Below are 15,719 nucleotides of genomic sequence, written 5' to 3' on the forward strand. Positions count from 1 at the left end.
GCAGTCTGAGGCCTCAGAGGAAGGCCCATAAGGTCAGTCCCGGCCCTGCTGGAGGCCTGCTGGAAGGCAGTGGTCTCCTGACCCCAGCACCCTGGTGGCTTCCTAAGCCTCTCAGGGTCTGCGGTGGCCCGTGAGGAGACAGAAATGGGGCTTTGACCTTTTCCTAACTTGGGGTAGTTGGGCACTGGGTAGGGAAGCTACCTAGTCTCCCAGTGCCTGATGCCCACCTCAGGGTTTGTACCTCAAATGTCCTGCCGTTTCGTCCACCCTTGACACAACCAGCCGATGTGTCTTTCCTCCTGGTCTTCCCAAGATAACGCAGTTCTTCCGGCTGCAGCTCACCTGGAAGCCCTTCCTCTATAGCTCTGCTCCTCGGGACACACCCAGTTGAAGCCCCCTCTTCAGGACTCTGCACGGCTCCTCTTTCATGTGGGCCCACTGTCCTCTGCCCAACACTGATGTGAATCCCCATGCAGCCACATCCAACCCTTCCTGGAGATGAGACTCTAGAAAGGAGCTAATTTTTCAGCCATGCGAGATTATACTTTGGGTGCTTCGTAAGATCTCTGAGCTGGTCATTGTCCAGTACTTAAAACAATGTACACAGACCATAAACACAAAAAGTAACACCAGCATGTTTTTACTGCCCCAGTGGTTATCTCTGAGCTCACCGTGTGTCCCCATCTGACCAATGAGCTCGTAGCCAATTCAAGCAAGACTCAGCAATGCCTGATGCAGCTCTGGGGACAGGCTTGCACACGCTCTCACAAACACACTCTTGTATCTATGCAAGCTGCATACACACACGCACACAGCTGTTTGTTTATGCTCATGATCAAAACTCAGGAACACAACTATTATGGGAGCCAGCACTGCCTTACTTCCTAAGTGAGTTAGATCATTTGAAAAAACTAGGTTACCTGCGGTTAGCGACTAATAATAAAATAGAAAAGGTTATATCCATCACACAAACGTCTGTGAGTGGGAGAGAATGTGACAAAGGAATACAATTTGATCAAGTTATGCAAAAAGCTGGGCTCTGGCAGGCAGCTCAGGCCGCAGGCTGACTTGTTGCAAAGCCTAGCTCGGGCTATGCGGGCCCAGAATCCATGTCCTGAGGATGCCAGGCTCCATAGGCCTGACCCTTGGGGGATGGCTGTGGGTTCGTCCTCCTGGGCATTCCCACTGCTCAGGCCTGGGGAGAGGGACAACGAGTCACTGCCATGTCCTCAACACTGGGCAGCTGAGGGCCAAACATTCCTCTGGACCCCAGGGCCCTGGGGTGCCCTGGGCATCCTTTCAGCTCTTCTGAATGGGGTGAGGCGAGAGGGCAGGAGAGCGGAGGGACAGAAACCAGCATCCTGGGAGGGCTCAGCTGCTGGAGCCTGTCAGGGGCAAAATCTGTTCTGACATAATTTTCAAACGATGGCAATTTCTAGGAAAGAATTATGTGCTGTCTCCTCTGGGCATCTCACAGGCACTGCAAGTCTGACACGTTCCAATTGAGCTCCTGAGCTGCGACGTCCCAGCTGCTCCTAGTTAATGGCTGCCTCATCCTCCCAGATACTCAGGCCCCAGATGTCACAATTGTCCTTTCCCCGCCCGAGGCCAGGTCTGCTGGTACAGTCTGTCTAGAAGCACCTCCACCCCCAGCCACCAGCTCCTGCATGCCTGGGCTGCCTTCAGCTCCTTACAGGATCTGGTCTCATCTTTTCCCTGAGCCCCGAGTGTCACCAGATGCGGTCCCTGCTCTTAGCCCCTTCTGGGCCCTGGTGTCACTCGGTGGAAGCTCACTTCCTTCCTTGCCGGCCCCAGCCTGACTTCTCCTCCCTTGGTTCTTGCTGCTCCCTTCATTGCCTTGGCCCTGCACCTCCCCAGGCAGCAAGTTCTGTTGGTCTCCCACACTCGCAGCCAGGCCAGGGGCACAGTGGGTGCTCAGGGAACCCTGCCGGCCCTGCAGAGGTGGCTGGAGGGAGCCTGAGGCCCACTCACCGGCAGCTGCTTCTCCAGGCAGATGCTGAATGTCTTGGTGTGGTTGGGTTTCAGCTTCTTCAGGGGCACTCTCGTCTCCCCGATGAACTCGTTGTGGCGGAATTTGTCCTCATCACACACAGAGATCCTGGGGGCAAGGGGCAAAGCCAGTACCTCAGATACACTGGGCACCACCAGTTTTCTGCCACAGTGGGGGGGGTTCTTGAGTGGTGAGGCAGGGGGTGGGGACAGGCGGCTGGGGGCCTCACGCACCGCAGGGTCTTGCGGATCATGTCCTCATCTGTGATCCCGTAGTAAGTGAGGGTCTCGTTCCATGTGGGATTCAGAGTGTTACGCAGGGTTTTTGTTCTAAGCTTATTTGCCTGGAGAACGGAAGAAAAGGTCTTATTAGCAACTGATGTGTGCAGAAGGAAGAAAGAATGTGTCCTGCAAAGATGGCCATGTCCTGGGCCCTGGGCCCTTTGACAAGGCAAAGTGGACTGAGGTGACTTTCAAACATTGGAGCTCAGTGGTACAGCACTTGCTCAGTACGTTCAAGGCCCTGGGTTTGATCCTCAGCACCAAAACAACGAAATAAAAGGAGGGTGGAGATAATCCTGGATAAACTGAGTGGCCCAGGTGATCACAGGGGTCCTTAAAAGCGGAAACATGGACACCAAGGGAGAAGCTCAGAGAGAGGTATCATGCCTGGCTTTGAACATGAGAAGTCACAAGGCGAGGAACATGGGTGGCTTCTAGGAACTGGAAAGGGTCTGAAAATGCATGATTTCCTAGGGCTCCAGAAAGAACACAGCTCCACAGACACCCTGATGTTTAAAATTTTGTTTATTTAGTGGTACGGGAGATTGAATCCAGGGCCTTTATGCTGAGCTCCATCCCAGTCCTTTTTTAAATTTTGAGACAGGGTGTAGTAAGTCACTACGTTGCCCAGGCTGGGCTCAAACTTTCTATCCTCCTGCCTCAGCCCCAGAGTGCTGGGATGACAGGGCTGCACCACCATGCCTGCTAACACCTTGATGTTTAGCCCAGTGGAACAAACCACATCAGGCTTCTAACCTGCAGAACGGTAAGACAGTAACCGTTGTTGTTTTAGGCCACTGTGTCTGTGGCAGCAGCCGCAGCAGCCACAGGAAGCCAATGTTCGGAGGACCCTGCCAGAGGCCCCCCGTGGTGGCAGCAGGGGTTGGCTTTGCTGGGAATTGTGCAAGGTGGCTGCTGGGAAGCTTGGCTGTGGAGCTGGCCCCCTGCCTTCCCCCTTGTTCCTACATGTCCGGTCCATGCCTTTGCTAAGGCTGCTCCTTCTGCTGGAGTCCATGCTATCCTAAAGAATTCCTTGTGGGTGGCCTGCACACAATGGAACGTGGCCTCTACTCCCGCTGCACTCCTGTCTGCCTGTTGGGTCATCATCCATCATGGGGACAGGGGTTCTGCGGGCAAACAACCTGGGAGAAGCTGTCCACTCTGTCCCCTTATGGAGAGTACCAGAACAACCCATTAACACATTAAGGGTTCTGATAAGTCCTGCTGTCAAGAAACCCGTTTAACAGTTTCTCAGTGTTCTTTGATCCTGGAACCCCTTTTTTAGCATATGAATCTCTATCCAAGACTCCTTCTTTTAAAAAAATGCTGGTCTGGAAATTCTCTGGTAGGGTTTCACCCCTGTCACCAGGTAGGCAAAACTGGCCCAGGAGAGAGGCCTGCAAGTGTGGGGCTGATTGGGCGCTTTGAATGGGTGTGAATGGCGGAAGTCCTATCATCTTGCGTGGGCTCCGGATCTGTGTGTGGTGGTCTGGGAGTGCTCTGTCACAGTGTGCAGGCCTGGGCAGGAACCCTCACCTTGCTGGCTCCTGGCAGCAGATGCAGCTTGACGTAGGGGTCTGCCAGTCCGTTGTGGTCCATTGGCTTCAGGCCCTGGGTAGAGGAGACCAGCAGAAGGTGTGAACTAGAAATTGGGGCTACAGAGCAGCCAGGCCCCCCAGGAGCCTGAGTCATCAGAGGCTTCTGACTGGGTTCACCCATGCTCTTCTTCCCGGAAACCCAACCTCTCAGCCCCAGATGGGATGCGTGAGGACACTCATTGCCCATGATATCTCCCCTGCCCCAGCGTCCTGGTCTAGCATGGCTGCTAAGAGCCACGTGGCTGCTTTCTCTTTCTAGCTTCTCTGTCATGGAGGCCAGGTGACTGGCCCTGCTTCAAGAGGAATACCTGTCCGACTTTGGTCAGGCCTTTCCCTTGTCCTTTCCAAACATGGCCTCTCCATGGAGAGTCTCTCCATGACCCTAAGTCAATGGGACTCTGCCATCCACATAGCTTCCTTGGTGACCGTGGGAAAGGGTTCCAGGTCTTGGGAGACGGGTGGAGGCCTGACTGAACTTTCTCTGCAGTGTCCAGAGTTCACAGGCTCCACAAGATGGCAGCCCTCACTAACGCTGCCTTCAGATCCTCTGCAGACCCAGTCAAGAATCACCCTGCGCAGGGGCTGAGCAGGAGGTAAGAGCAGGTTCTCATTCCTCAGATGGAGGGAGGAAGTGTGTGTGGGGCAGGGTAGGCAGCCCTCCTGCCTTGCCCTGACTTTATTCACAGAGGAGCTGCATGTATTCCACACAGCTGGCGGCGGGGTGTGGCGGGGTGGTGGCGGAGTCCACCAGACCCGGGCTCCTCCCCTACCCCAGTGCCTGGCTTTGGGGACTCTCCTAGCTGGAGGCTGCCACCCACCACTCATCTGCTGCTGGGAGGACACAGGTTGGCCTGAGACCAGAGCTCAGTTACTTTGTGTCCTCAGCTTTATGGTCTGTAAGACAGGGTAATAACTCAACTTCCCAGGCATGGAGCAGAGGGAAGGAGGTAATGCAGACACAGCACTGGCAGGTAGGCTGTTTCTTTCTTTCCCCAACACACCAGGCCCTCTGGAAGATGCCAGAGACGTCACCAAGGGCCGGGGTGGGTGGGGGTGTCTGAGCCATGCTGGGGCTGCAGCTCCACAGGCTGTGGGTGGGGCTCAGCTGGTGGTCCTGTGTGTCCCCATGAAGCTGTCCTTCCGGATCCAGCTCTTTCCTCCTCTTGCCTCCTGGCCTTTCCCATGAAGTGCCCAGCGAAATGTACAGAATAGGCCAGGTAATCTGGCTCTAGGCCTTGGACACCCATGAGGTGGGGCGGGGTGGTGCTGAGCTGGGATGTGAGTGTCACCTATTATGTCCTTTGGATCCTTGTTGCCACTTCTGCAGCCTTCCACCCAGAAGATCCCTGTGAATACTCGGCCACACTCAGCCTGGAGCGGAAAGAGTGAGTGAGCACTGGCACAGGCTGTGTCTCTATCTGACCACTGACTCCTGTGTCCCCAGGAGGCCTCCCTGGCCCTGGCCCAGGCCTCCCACCTGTAGCCATGCAGGGCAGGGCAGGACCTCCTACCAGGCCTCGGTGTGTTGCCCTCCCTAGAGCTGGACCCCTCTCCAAGGGTAACTGGGAGGGGCAGCAGAGAAGGTGATGGAGGCAGCCCCTGGCTGCTACTGGTACAGAGGGATGGATGGCAGAACCCAGGCCTTTCAGAGGTGGTCGCTGGTGAGGCGTTCAGGGCGAGAGACCCTGAAACCCTCAGAACCATGGCCTGCAGTGCTCAGCCTATGGAGGAAGGGGGTTCACACACATGCACTGACAGGCACAGGCCTGGGGGTGTCAGGCTGATGAAGTAAGCCAGGCTCAGAGGGACCTGTGAGGCCCCCTGTGGGGTCAAACTCGGGACGGAGGGGTGGCCAGGGCCCGGGGAGAGGGAACAGGAGCTGTTTAATGGTTCCACAGTTTCAGTTTTATAAGATGAAAAAGTTTTGGAATTGGATGTTGATGAAGTTTACACAACAATGTGAATGTGATTAACACTACTACACTGTGCACTTGAAAAATGGTTATGGTGACAAATTTTATGCTTATATATTTTACCACAGTCAAAAAAACAACCAAGTCTCCCAGGACTGTGGTTCTGTTGGGTTTTCCTAGTCCCTCCTCAGATGGGAGCGCCCGGGTACATTTGAGTGTGTCCATGAGGGCAGGTGGGCACCAGACTGCCAGGTGCCTACCGCCCGCAGCAGCCACGTGGGGCAGGCATGACAAGGCCCATTTGCAAATGAGTGACCTGTGACTTACCCTCACCCAAAGGCCCCAGCCAAGGAGTGTCTGCCCGCCCCCTTCCTCACAGAGGCACAGAATGTCAGCCCTGCTTCAGTACCTTCCTGGGGCGCCCCAGCCCCAGTCAGAGACCCCTTCCCTGCAGTGCTGGCTTTATGCAGAGAAGCAACAGGAGCATTGGGCCGCAGTGGCTCAGGAGTCTCGTGTCTCCTAACTCTGATGTCTAGGGATGCACCTGAAGTGGACACACTTGCTTATCTACACCCACATGCACACATGTGTGTACACATGGGACATCTAGGGATGGTGGGAAAGGCAGGGAGAAAGCCTGGTGTCTGAGAAAGTGAGGGGAGGCAGCTCTGGCCCTGGTGGCCTGGCAGATGGTCCCCAAGCCTGGGCAAGCTCTACAAAGCCGGGCAGAGGGAGAGAAGGGTCTGGCAGCCTGGCCTCCACCCTGGCGAGGGGTCACCATATGCTCAACTCTATTCTTTGGGGGGGGTATGAACAGGGTGGGGGCTGGAGAGAGTGGCCTTGAGGGTTGGGCCTGGCCCAGCATGGACAGTACTCACACCTGCCCACGGCAGTCTATGTGCAGTGGCCCAGGCTGGGGTGGCCCTGGCAGCCTGTCCCTCAGGGTTGGTACAGAGCTACAAGGTAGGAGCAGGGATGCCAGTGGGTTGGGGTGCTGGGGTGGGGTCTGGGCTTAGGCAGCTCTGTGGGAAGACCCTCGATCTGAGCTGAGCTGCCCCAGGCCCCTCCACAGCCCTTTTGGGGGCTCTACTGGCCACAGGGGCCCTTACCTTGCAAGAGAACATCAGCTTTGGCACCTTCCTCCCAGAGGAACCATCAGGGTGGGGGACAAGGGAACAGCACGGTGAAAACACAGCTGACACAGTGGGGACCTGCGCAGGCTACCAGGGGGCCATAGACACCCACAACTCCACAGTGCAAGACTCAGGGGGACTTCTCGGCTCAGGTCCAGAGGCTAATCCCCTGCCTAGAGTGTCAGCCTTCTTTGGTGGCACCTGCAGCATTAACACAGGACAGTTGTGACCACCCACTGCTCAGGGAGCCTAGAAGCCCAGGGGCTGGGAACACGGGGTGTGGAGATCCCCAGCCAGCAGCATCCACTCCTCACACCCTCCCTCTCCTATAGGATAGCCCCGCACAACTTCCCATCCTTGACAATCCCTGTCCCCTAGAAGCCCAGCCCAGGCCTCCTCCCCGAAAGGCCTTGCTATGCTGAGAGTTTTTGGGGGAGTGGGCAGCTGAGATGGTTGAGGCAAGAACTCCCTGCTTGTGCTGCACCCTGCACAGCAGACAGCATGACACCTGGGAAGGAAGGCAGGAGGCTGGGCCCCCACCCAGCTCTTCCTCTCGGCCTGGGGCCGGCGGGGTGCAGGGCCTACCTTGGCCTTGCTGATGGTGCAGTGGAGTGCACTGTTCTCCTGGTCATACAGCAGGCTGAAGTCCAGTGTGCCCAGGGCAGCTGTGGACAGAGAGGGCACAGGTCACCTCCGGCTGCATCCCCCAGTGGCGTCACCCTCCCCTTCATGGCTAAGAGGAGCCACACTACTATTTTTTTCAAGATTCAAAAGATTAATTTGGAAAAACTGGCACAAGACAAAGATATTCTTTACAATCCTTCTCTGAATATTTGAATATGCAAAGCTTCATAAAAGGTAGGCAGAAAAGCAGCAACTCTGATTTCACAGAACGTCAGTGGATTACACAAATTAAACTCCTGCTGTGCTTGCCCCCGACACGCTGCTCTCGCCACCCCTTACGGACAGTAGCTGACACCAAGCTTCTGTCTTTGGGGCTGCCAGGCAAACTGAAAAACACAATTATTTTCGTTTTTAAATGGCTGGAATTAGTTAAAGCAACCCAAGTATTACTGCGATAGCAGAGCTTAGCAAAACCATGCAAGGATACCGCTAATAGCATTTTAAAATTATCCAGATGATATCCGTACTGAGACCGAAGTGGCACCGGATTCCCAGTGCTGTGACGGGCACCCTGAGGTTCGCTCTGGGCACAGGCACAGGTCCACATTCCCCATGAGGAGCAGTGCCACCATTCCCCTTAACAGGGCTCCTGCATAAAGGGATATGAGGCGCCCAGCACGGCTCAGTGGCAGAGTCCTTGCCTAGGGTGTGCAAGGCCCTGGGTTTAATCCCCAGTCCGGCAACCAAAACAAAAATACAAAAACCTTGGCTGGGCGTGGTGCCTGTAATCACGCCTGTCACCCCAGCACTCTGGGAGGTGAGGCAAGAGGACTGCAAGTTAGAGCCCAGCTTGGGCAATTTAGATCTTGTTGTCTCCCCCCTCACACCCCCAAAAAGGCTGAGGATATCATTCAGGATGGAGATCCTGGGTTCAATCCTCAGGACTAGAAAACAAAACAACAAAACAACCTCAAGTTTTACAAAAGAAAGATTTCAAGTCTACATACATTAACGATAAAACCATTTCTTCTTGGTAACAGGTCAAAGTACAAAGGCATATCACTAAGTATTTTTTTTTTTAAATAGCCAGGAATGAAAGAATGTCATAGAACCCGAGGTGACAGCCATCAACCGAGCAGCTACAGTATGCCAATCCTAGCCCCATTCTCCCAGCCCGCCCAGCCCCAGGAGTGACCATGTTCTTCTCCAGAGAAGGGCCTGAGGCTCAGAGAAGCCAAGTGGGTCACCTCCAGCCCCTGTACGTGGCAACAGAGCCCCACCCAGCCAGTTGGCCCTAACCCCTGTCCTAGCCCAGCAAGGTGCCCACATGATCTAGGCACCTTGTCCTCCATGTGCAACTGCTAGCTTGGGCTCTCTGCCTCAGTTTCCCTCACTTATGAAACGCCAAGGCAGAGGAGAAGGGGCTCTGAGAAGCTGCAGGCCCTGGGTGGCCTGACTGGCTGATCCACTTACCTGACCTTCAGGTTAGCACATGGGACTATGGCTCCCTGGTCTCTTTGGCCCCTTGGGGACCCTAGGCTGCAAAGACCCAGCTGGGTCTTCATGCTGCTGTCCTCAAGTCTCTCAGAGGTAGCGGTGATTTCCCAAGGGCCAGGCAGAGGGGGCAGAAATAACTGGGTGCAGCTGCCACCCTTAGGGGCCAGCACACACAGCAGCTGTGGCCTTCCATGCCCAAGTGGCTCCCAGAGGAAAGGGGAAGGGGTGTTGGTAGAAGAAGACCTTGGCATGGCCCCAGATAGCAAGGCACAATTCCCAGATGTTTCAGAAGCCCCAATCCTGCTCCGAGCTGCTGAGCTGGTCAAGTGATGTCTCATCCATTCACTCATCCACCCATCCACTCGTTCATTCTTTATTTACCAAGTGCTTACAATCCGCTAGGCTCTTGGGATGAGGATAGCTATAAGGCACATCCCTGCCCCCAGGAAAACACAGCCTATGGGGGACAGACAAAGAACTTGTCACAAGTCTGGAAAGTCGAGAGCTACGGCAGTTCGAGGATGGACGCCTGGCCTGGCTATGCACTGGGGCCATCAGGAGAGGTTTCCGGGAAGAGGTGATGCCTCAGCTGGTCCAAGAAGGCTTAGAAGGAGTTGGCCAGTGGCACAGAGCGGCCAGGACAAGTGGGAGGTGGGGGCTTAGTGGCTGGAGGGATGCCTGGATTGGGGAAGGGGCAGCCTCACGACTCTGTCCTCAGGCAGGCAGGGTCTGTGCTAGACTCCAAGTAAGGTCTGGATTAAGTGTGCCCACTGGCCAGCCCTGATCGCAGCCATCACTACTTCTCATCTACAGCTGCTTTCCCACAATGCTGCATAGACCCAACGGTCTGGAGAGCTGAACACACTTCGTGGTGCTTCACAAAGTCTGCAGATCCCTGCACTGGTGCAGGGGCCAGGGCTCGATGAAGTTCCTCAGATCTGCAGGGAAAAGGGCCAACTGAGGGACTGAGGCTCAAAGGAGAGAGGTGGGTAGAGCTGCCTTTTGTTCTGAGATGACTTAGAGCTGCATTTGTCTTGTTCCCCAGTCCAACCAGGATGAGGCACGCAGGTGTGACGCCTGATGTCGGGTCTCCCCGGATGTGAGTCTCTGCTTGTCTCCCCCCGCACCACCTCTCAAGACAGCTTCTCACTATGAGGCCTAGGCTGGCCTTGAATTCATGACAATCCTCCTACCTCGGTCTCCTGGGTACTGGGATTACAAGTTTGTACCACCTGGCACTTGTTGCTATGCGCAGTCTGACAGCTTCTCTAACCTCTTCGCGCCTCAGTTTCCTCATGTGCAAACTGGAGACAGCAGGAGTATCTACCTCACAGAACACAGAACCTGGGATAGAGCAAATGCTCAGCAGATAATTATAGAAGGAACAGATCCATTTAGGTGATGTTTCTAGATTACTGTGCTGGCCCCTCAGAGACCCACTCTGGAAGAAATCTGTTCTAAACTGGATCACGCCTCTCCCTGCCTTTGGGAACAGAATATACAAATGGTCACTTAAGCTCTTCTGAATAACCTGAGTCATTGCTATGACTATGGTGATTCTGCTGTGTGTCACAGCCATAGCTCGACCCTCCACAGGTGTTCCCAGCTGGCCCCTCTCTCCAGCAGCCCAAGTTAGAGTACTTGCCTCTGGAGCCCAGCTTCAATTCTATCCAGCAGTAGTTTCTTCCAAGAAACCACGTGATGATATTTGTTAGTTCTGTGTCCAAACTAAGAGTAAGTCAGTCCGGAGGGAGCCTAAGGGACTCTTGAGTAGACAACTCATGCTCCAGTGCTGACTGTACCTGGCCTTTTGCTGCCTTTACCCCTCCTGTGTAGGTGGCTGGGGAAGCACACGTTACCATTCCTGTTGCCACAAGCACAGCCCTGGCCCAAGACTCACCCCGTTCTCTGTGTGTGTTGTACTGAGGCTCAAATCCACAAGGACTACTCTGCCACCAAGCAACACCCCGGCCCCTTTTTACTTTGAGAAAGAGTCTCACTAAATTGTTCAGAGTGGAGTTGTACCTGTGATGCTTCTGCCTCAGCCTCCTCAAGGGCTGAGACTACTGACATGTGCCATGGCGTCCAGCAGACTCACCCAGCTTTTGGAACGACGTTCTTCAAATCTGTTGGTTGTATGTGACATTCCATCGCTCAGTGCAGACCCACCTGCTCTCTAAGACCTTAGCCTCCGAGAGCAGGGACCCTGCCTTGGCCATTCCTGTGAGACCTGCAAGGAGCAGACGCTCACCCACACGATGGTGTTGCTTACTGGGGAGCAGGGTTTGGGAGACACAGCATGGAAGAACACACACCATGAGGCCTGCCTGTTTCCAGGCCCCAGGGAAGGCCAAGGTGGCGGGGCAGAGGGCCTGCCTGTTCCCCACAGGAAAGCAGCTCTGGAGGGGCCCCTGGCATGTCTGTGGGCGTCCCTGTCTAGGAGGCTCACGCGCTACTTGGTGGAAAGCTGGTGCCTGCTACGGCTTCCTGAGGAGGAGCAGCACTCGGGGCAGGACTGGTCAATGTCTGAGGGCCCCAGACCAGTGGAAGCTTTGTCTCAGTGCTCAGACCTGCAGAGATGGAGAGACTCTCTCGGAGAGTGTATGTCCTCAGTGTTCCAGTCTCGTCTGGAGAAAGGAGACTCAGAGAGGCAAGGTGACTTGGTCAGGGCAGCCCAGCAGAGAGGGAGTTTCCACCTTAAAGCCGAGTGGCTTCCTGCAAGTGGTTGTTTGCCACTTCGTTTAACTGAAATCCTTGGAGGCAATAACCATGAAAAAAAAAAGTGGGTTGCTGTTCAGGGGAAGGGGGCCCCCACTTTGGATGCTAGGCGGTGCTGGGGTGAGGGGCTGAGGACCAGGAGGTGCTTCTCTGTGGGAGTCACAGGGTCCTGAGCCCCTGCCCTTCAAGCCACTCGGGTCACCTGCCCCCACCAAAGTTTACATCTCGGGAAGAATCATGAAGGTTGGTCACTAATGGGCTTTTGAGAGTTGTCACCCTCTTGTCGATAATTATAGAGCTTTAATGGGGCTAATTCAGAGAAAATCAAGCTGGAGTCCCCACTGGGTCCTCTAAGGCTGAACATCCCCCAGCTAGGCTGGCAGAGGCTGACAGCCTCGTTAGGACTTTAGTTTGCAGCCCAACTTGCCTGACCCACACACCCTTGGGAATAGGAAATCTTATCCTGGCTTTTTGTGTGTGTGTGTGTGTGTGTGTGTGTGTGTGTGTGTGTGTGTGTGTGTGTGTGTGTGTGTGTGTGTGTGTGTGTGTGTGTGTGTGTGTGTGTGTGTGTGTGTGTGTGTGAAGAAAAAATATAAACCTCTAAAATAATTTCTTTTTTAAACCCTGTGATAAGAACCACAGAAAATTATGAAGCCTGAGTTGAAAGCATTTCATAGCTGGGGAAATGGAGGCACTGAGTCAGGTAGGCACTGCAGGGGGACAGAGAAGTGACCTAATGTCCCTCCTTCCGAGGAGCTTAGAGACAGGTCTGGGACTTTTACAAATCTCCTTATTCCTCTGGTTTAAACTGTTCAGAGATTTTCTATCACTTTCCAGAGTCAGTCAAACATCCTCGGTGTGGCAGTCAAGACCTTCTGTGATATGACCAGTTGGCCTCTTCAGCATCTCTTCCCTTGCCTCAGGGACTTGGCTCTAGTGTTGTGCCTCCACTGGCTCACAGGCTCTTTCTTCCTGCCTGCCTTCATTTCTTTCTTTTTTCTTTTTCAGACAGGGCCTTGCTATGTTCCAGACTGGCTTCGAACACGTAATGCAGCCCAGGCTGGCCTTGAACTTGCAATCCTCTGGCCTTGTCTTCCCAAGTGCTGAGATTCAGGCGCGCATCACCACACCTGGCTAGGCTGTTCCTGATACTTCAGTATCAGTGCACACAGCTGTCCCTCCTCCTCCTTCCCCTCTGCTAGCCTGCTTCTTCCTGCTCCTAGCCTCAGAACAAGGCCTCCCTGTGGGTGCTGGAGAAAGAAGCCAGAGCTTTGGGTGGGGCTCCTGCCTCTATCCCTCATGGTATAGCCGCTGTTTTGTCTTGCTTTCCATGGACATCCTGAGGTCAAAGGTTGTGTTCTAGGCTGCTTGTATCTCTGGGCTGAGCACAGTGCCTGACACATAGCTGGTGTAACAGTGACTGTGTAAAAAGAACACGACAGGGTTGGCTAGACAAGACCTTGTCCTAAAGAGATTCTGTGTTCTGAGGAAGGGGAGCCACTTCCTGTGGAAACTGGGATCTGTCCCAAGTCAAGGAGAACCACGAGGGCTGACCCAGCAGGGACTCCTCCACCTCACTTTTGCTCCAGATCTTGCATCAGTCCTGACCCAGCCCCAGGGGGAAGGCCACACGTGATGTCATTTTGGACAGTGAGACCAAAGGACAAGTCTGGGAATTTCTGTAAGAGGCTTGCTTCCCTGATCTTAAACTGAGGCATGGGAGAGAAAACTGGTCCTTATCAAACCTAAGACCTTATTATTACTGGTACAAGTGAGGCTGGGCCCATGAGGGTCCTGCTTGGCTGATGGAAACAGACTCCTCCTTGGTTTGCACCTGGACAGGCTCACCCACCCACTGAGCGCAGGAACTCGGCTCTGGTTTTCAGCCTAGGAGGAAAAGGGCCAGCTCAGTGGACAGAGGCGTTGCCACTGCCAATGCTGAGGAGCTGCCCTGGGAACCACTGCGCTGCAAGGCCTCCACTGTCTTGGAGTTGCTTTTCCATCACCTGCAATCCAAGGCACCCTAACCATTACCACCTTGATGGACAGAACAGGGCTCCTTCTGCAGGGGAGACCTGGTGGGGCAGCTCGGGGCACATGCCTGCGCATGGCACCCCAGCTTGCCCCTTCCATGGGATCTGCCAGGAACGTGGGGACTGTGTGTCAGAGCTCCGAGGTGACCAACAAGGGCCAGGCTTCAGCGGGGGAAAAACACAGCACCTCACTCTTGGCTTGGACAACAGAGCAACCGCCCTAATTTCTTTTTGTCAGAACAGAGATAATCCAATAATTAGGGCAGCAAATAGCATAACCCTGGCTAAATCTATAATGAACCATCTGGCTTGAATCATTTAGGCTTATTTTAGGGGTCTGGCTGTCACAGCCCAGAAGGGGCACTGCCTAGGGTGGCTGTCGGAGGGTGGTGTGGTCCCTGCCTTGTTCCCTCACCCACAGGAGCTGAGATTTCTGCACTCCCAGCAACTGACGGGATCTAGGTACAGCTGCCTTGAAGGGGAGAGGCTCAGCCCTGCTCTTTCGGCATATCTGCAGCATATGCCGGTGATATGGGTGTGGCCAGCCCCCCGTTTAAACTGGCAACGCTATGCCCAGAGTGTGCCACCCGTGCACTCTGAGCCCAGGGACCCAGCCCCGTCCTCCTTTGCCCCAGTCCCCGGTGCCCCGACTGAGCTCTCTGTTGGGCTGATGGACTGACAGGAGGTGGGGCTGCCGACACACAGGTTCCTTCCTCACCTGTGGGTTTACAGCCAACAGAAATGACCAAACTTCTCCCATTCTAGTCATATGTCACCCAGAGGCACTTGGTGGCCCCAGGAGGGTGCCTGCGACTCACGCAGAAGTCTCCCGTCATCTTCACTCCCCTGGCAAAGCAACCAAGATGCTGATAATGGGGACAAGTTCCCTGCCCTGTCTTCTGGGGGTGTCTTTGGATCCAGGGCAGCCAAAGGGGAGACCCGGGTTCCAGTCAGGGCCTCCGTAGAGGCCCACAAGCAAGGGGGTGTTTTGCACAGGCTGCCAGGCTGGGCGTGGGGGCAGATCCAGAGAGCCAGACTTGCGGGTGCTAAAGTCTCTCTCGACCCAGTTTCCCCAAAGCAGCAGGGAAGTGGAAGGAGAGGACCTCTCCCAGCCCCATGCCCCTGGGAGAGGCCTCAACGAGCCAGAGGCCCAGAGCGCTGTGGCCCAGCTCGGAGAAAGAAGTGCACAGCAGGCATTTTCCCCTCAGAGGCCCATGGACCCAGATGGCCAATGGGCTCCCCGCAGGTGGGGCAGAGAGGGCTCTGCGCCTGGGACGCACTGTTAACCCCCACTTTCAGCTTCCGGCGGCACATGTTACGCCCAGAGGCCGGGCTGAGGGCCAAGCCCTGCGCAGCCATCGTTTCTACGCTGGGAAGGGGGTGGGCGGGCCCTGGGGAAACCGGCGCTGGACCCAGGCCCTGTAAAGATCACATCGCTGGCAGGGATGGTTTTTGACGCTGGTTTTTGCTGGATGAGTGATGTGTCTGGGGCCACAACGGGGTTGGGGGTCTCCCACTGAAAGCCCCCAAGTCCCAACCCCACCCCACTCCGTGCAGACCGATCGGGAATCGCACTGCTGCTGCTTCTCGCCTCGGTTTCCCCGATAGTCCCAGGTCAAGCGGTCAGGCATGCTCAGAGCCCACACAAGGCGCCGGGAGCTTCCGCTGGCCGGGCCTCGGCCCCGGGGACCCTGACACTTGCTTGTTCCCTGGGCTCTATCCCCAAAGGAGGGGCGCGGGGCGAGGGGCTGCCTCAGGGAAGCGGGCGTAACAGGTGGCGAAGGTCGGCGGTCGGGAGAGTGCGTAGCAGGGTCCACGAACGCGGGAGGAGGAACCGCCAAGGTTTTTCCAAAGGACAAGCGGCCCCGCTGTCCTGGTCCTCGGCCGGCGCACCAGCAAAGCCGCCGCGGT

At 55.4% G+C, this 15,719-nt stretch overlaps 1 protein-coding gene across 1 annotated transcript in view; it reads right to left on the reverse strand.

Annotated features, from left to right (window-relative positions):
• The window catches only part of Doc2b (double C2 domain beta), a 33,870-nt gene that overhangs the window by 13,575 nt on the left and 4,576 nt on the right, over window positions 1–15,719 (reverse strand). Inside the window, exons 2-5 of the mRNA XM_010642169.3 lie at window positions 7,522–7,601; window positions 3,829–3,903; window positions 2,245–2,354; window positions 1,993–2,119 (exon numbers count right to left, since the gene is read on the reverse strand). Of these exons, the coding sequence (XP_010640471.1) occupies window positions 1,993–2,119; window positions 2,245–2,354; window positions 3,829–3,903; window positions 7,522–7,601 (392 nt within the window). The remainder of the gene's footprint in view (window positions 1–1,992; window positions 2,120–2,244; window positions 2,355–3,828; window positions 3,904–7,521; window positions 7,602–15,719) is intronic.

Source organism: Fukomys damarensis, unplaced genomic scaffold (assembly GCF_012274545.1).
Source record: "Fukomys damarensis isolate Sample0158 unplaced genomic scaffold, DMR_v1.0_HiC HiC_scaffold_13, whole genome shotgun sequence".
NCBI lineage: Eukaryota > Metazoa > Chordata > Mammalia > Rodentia > Bathyergidae > Fukomys > Fukomys damarensis.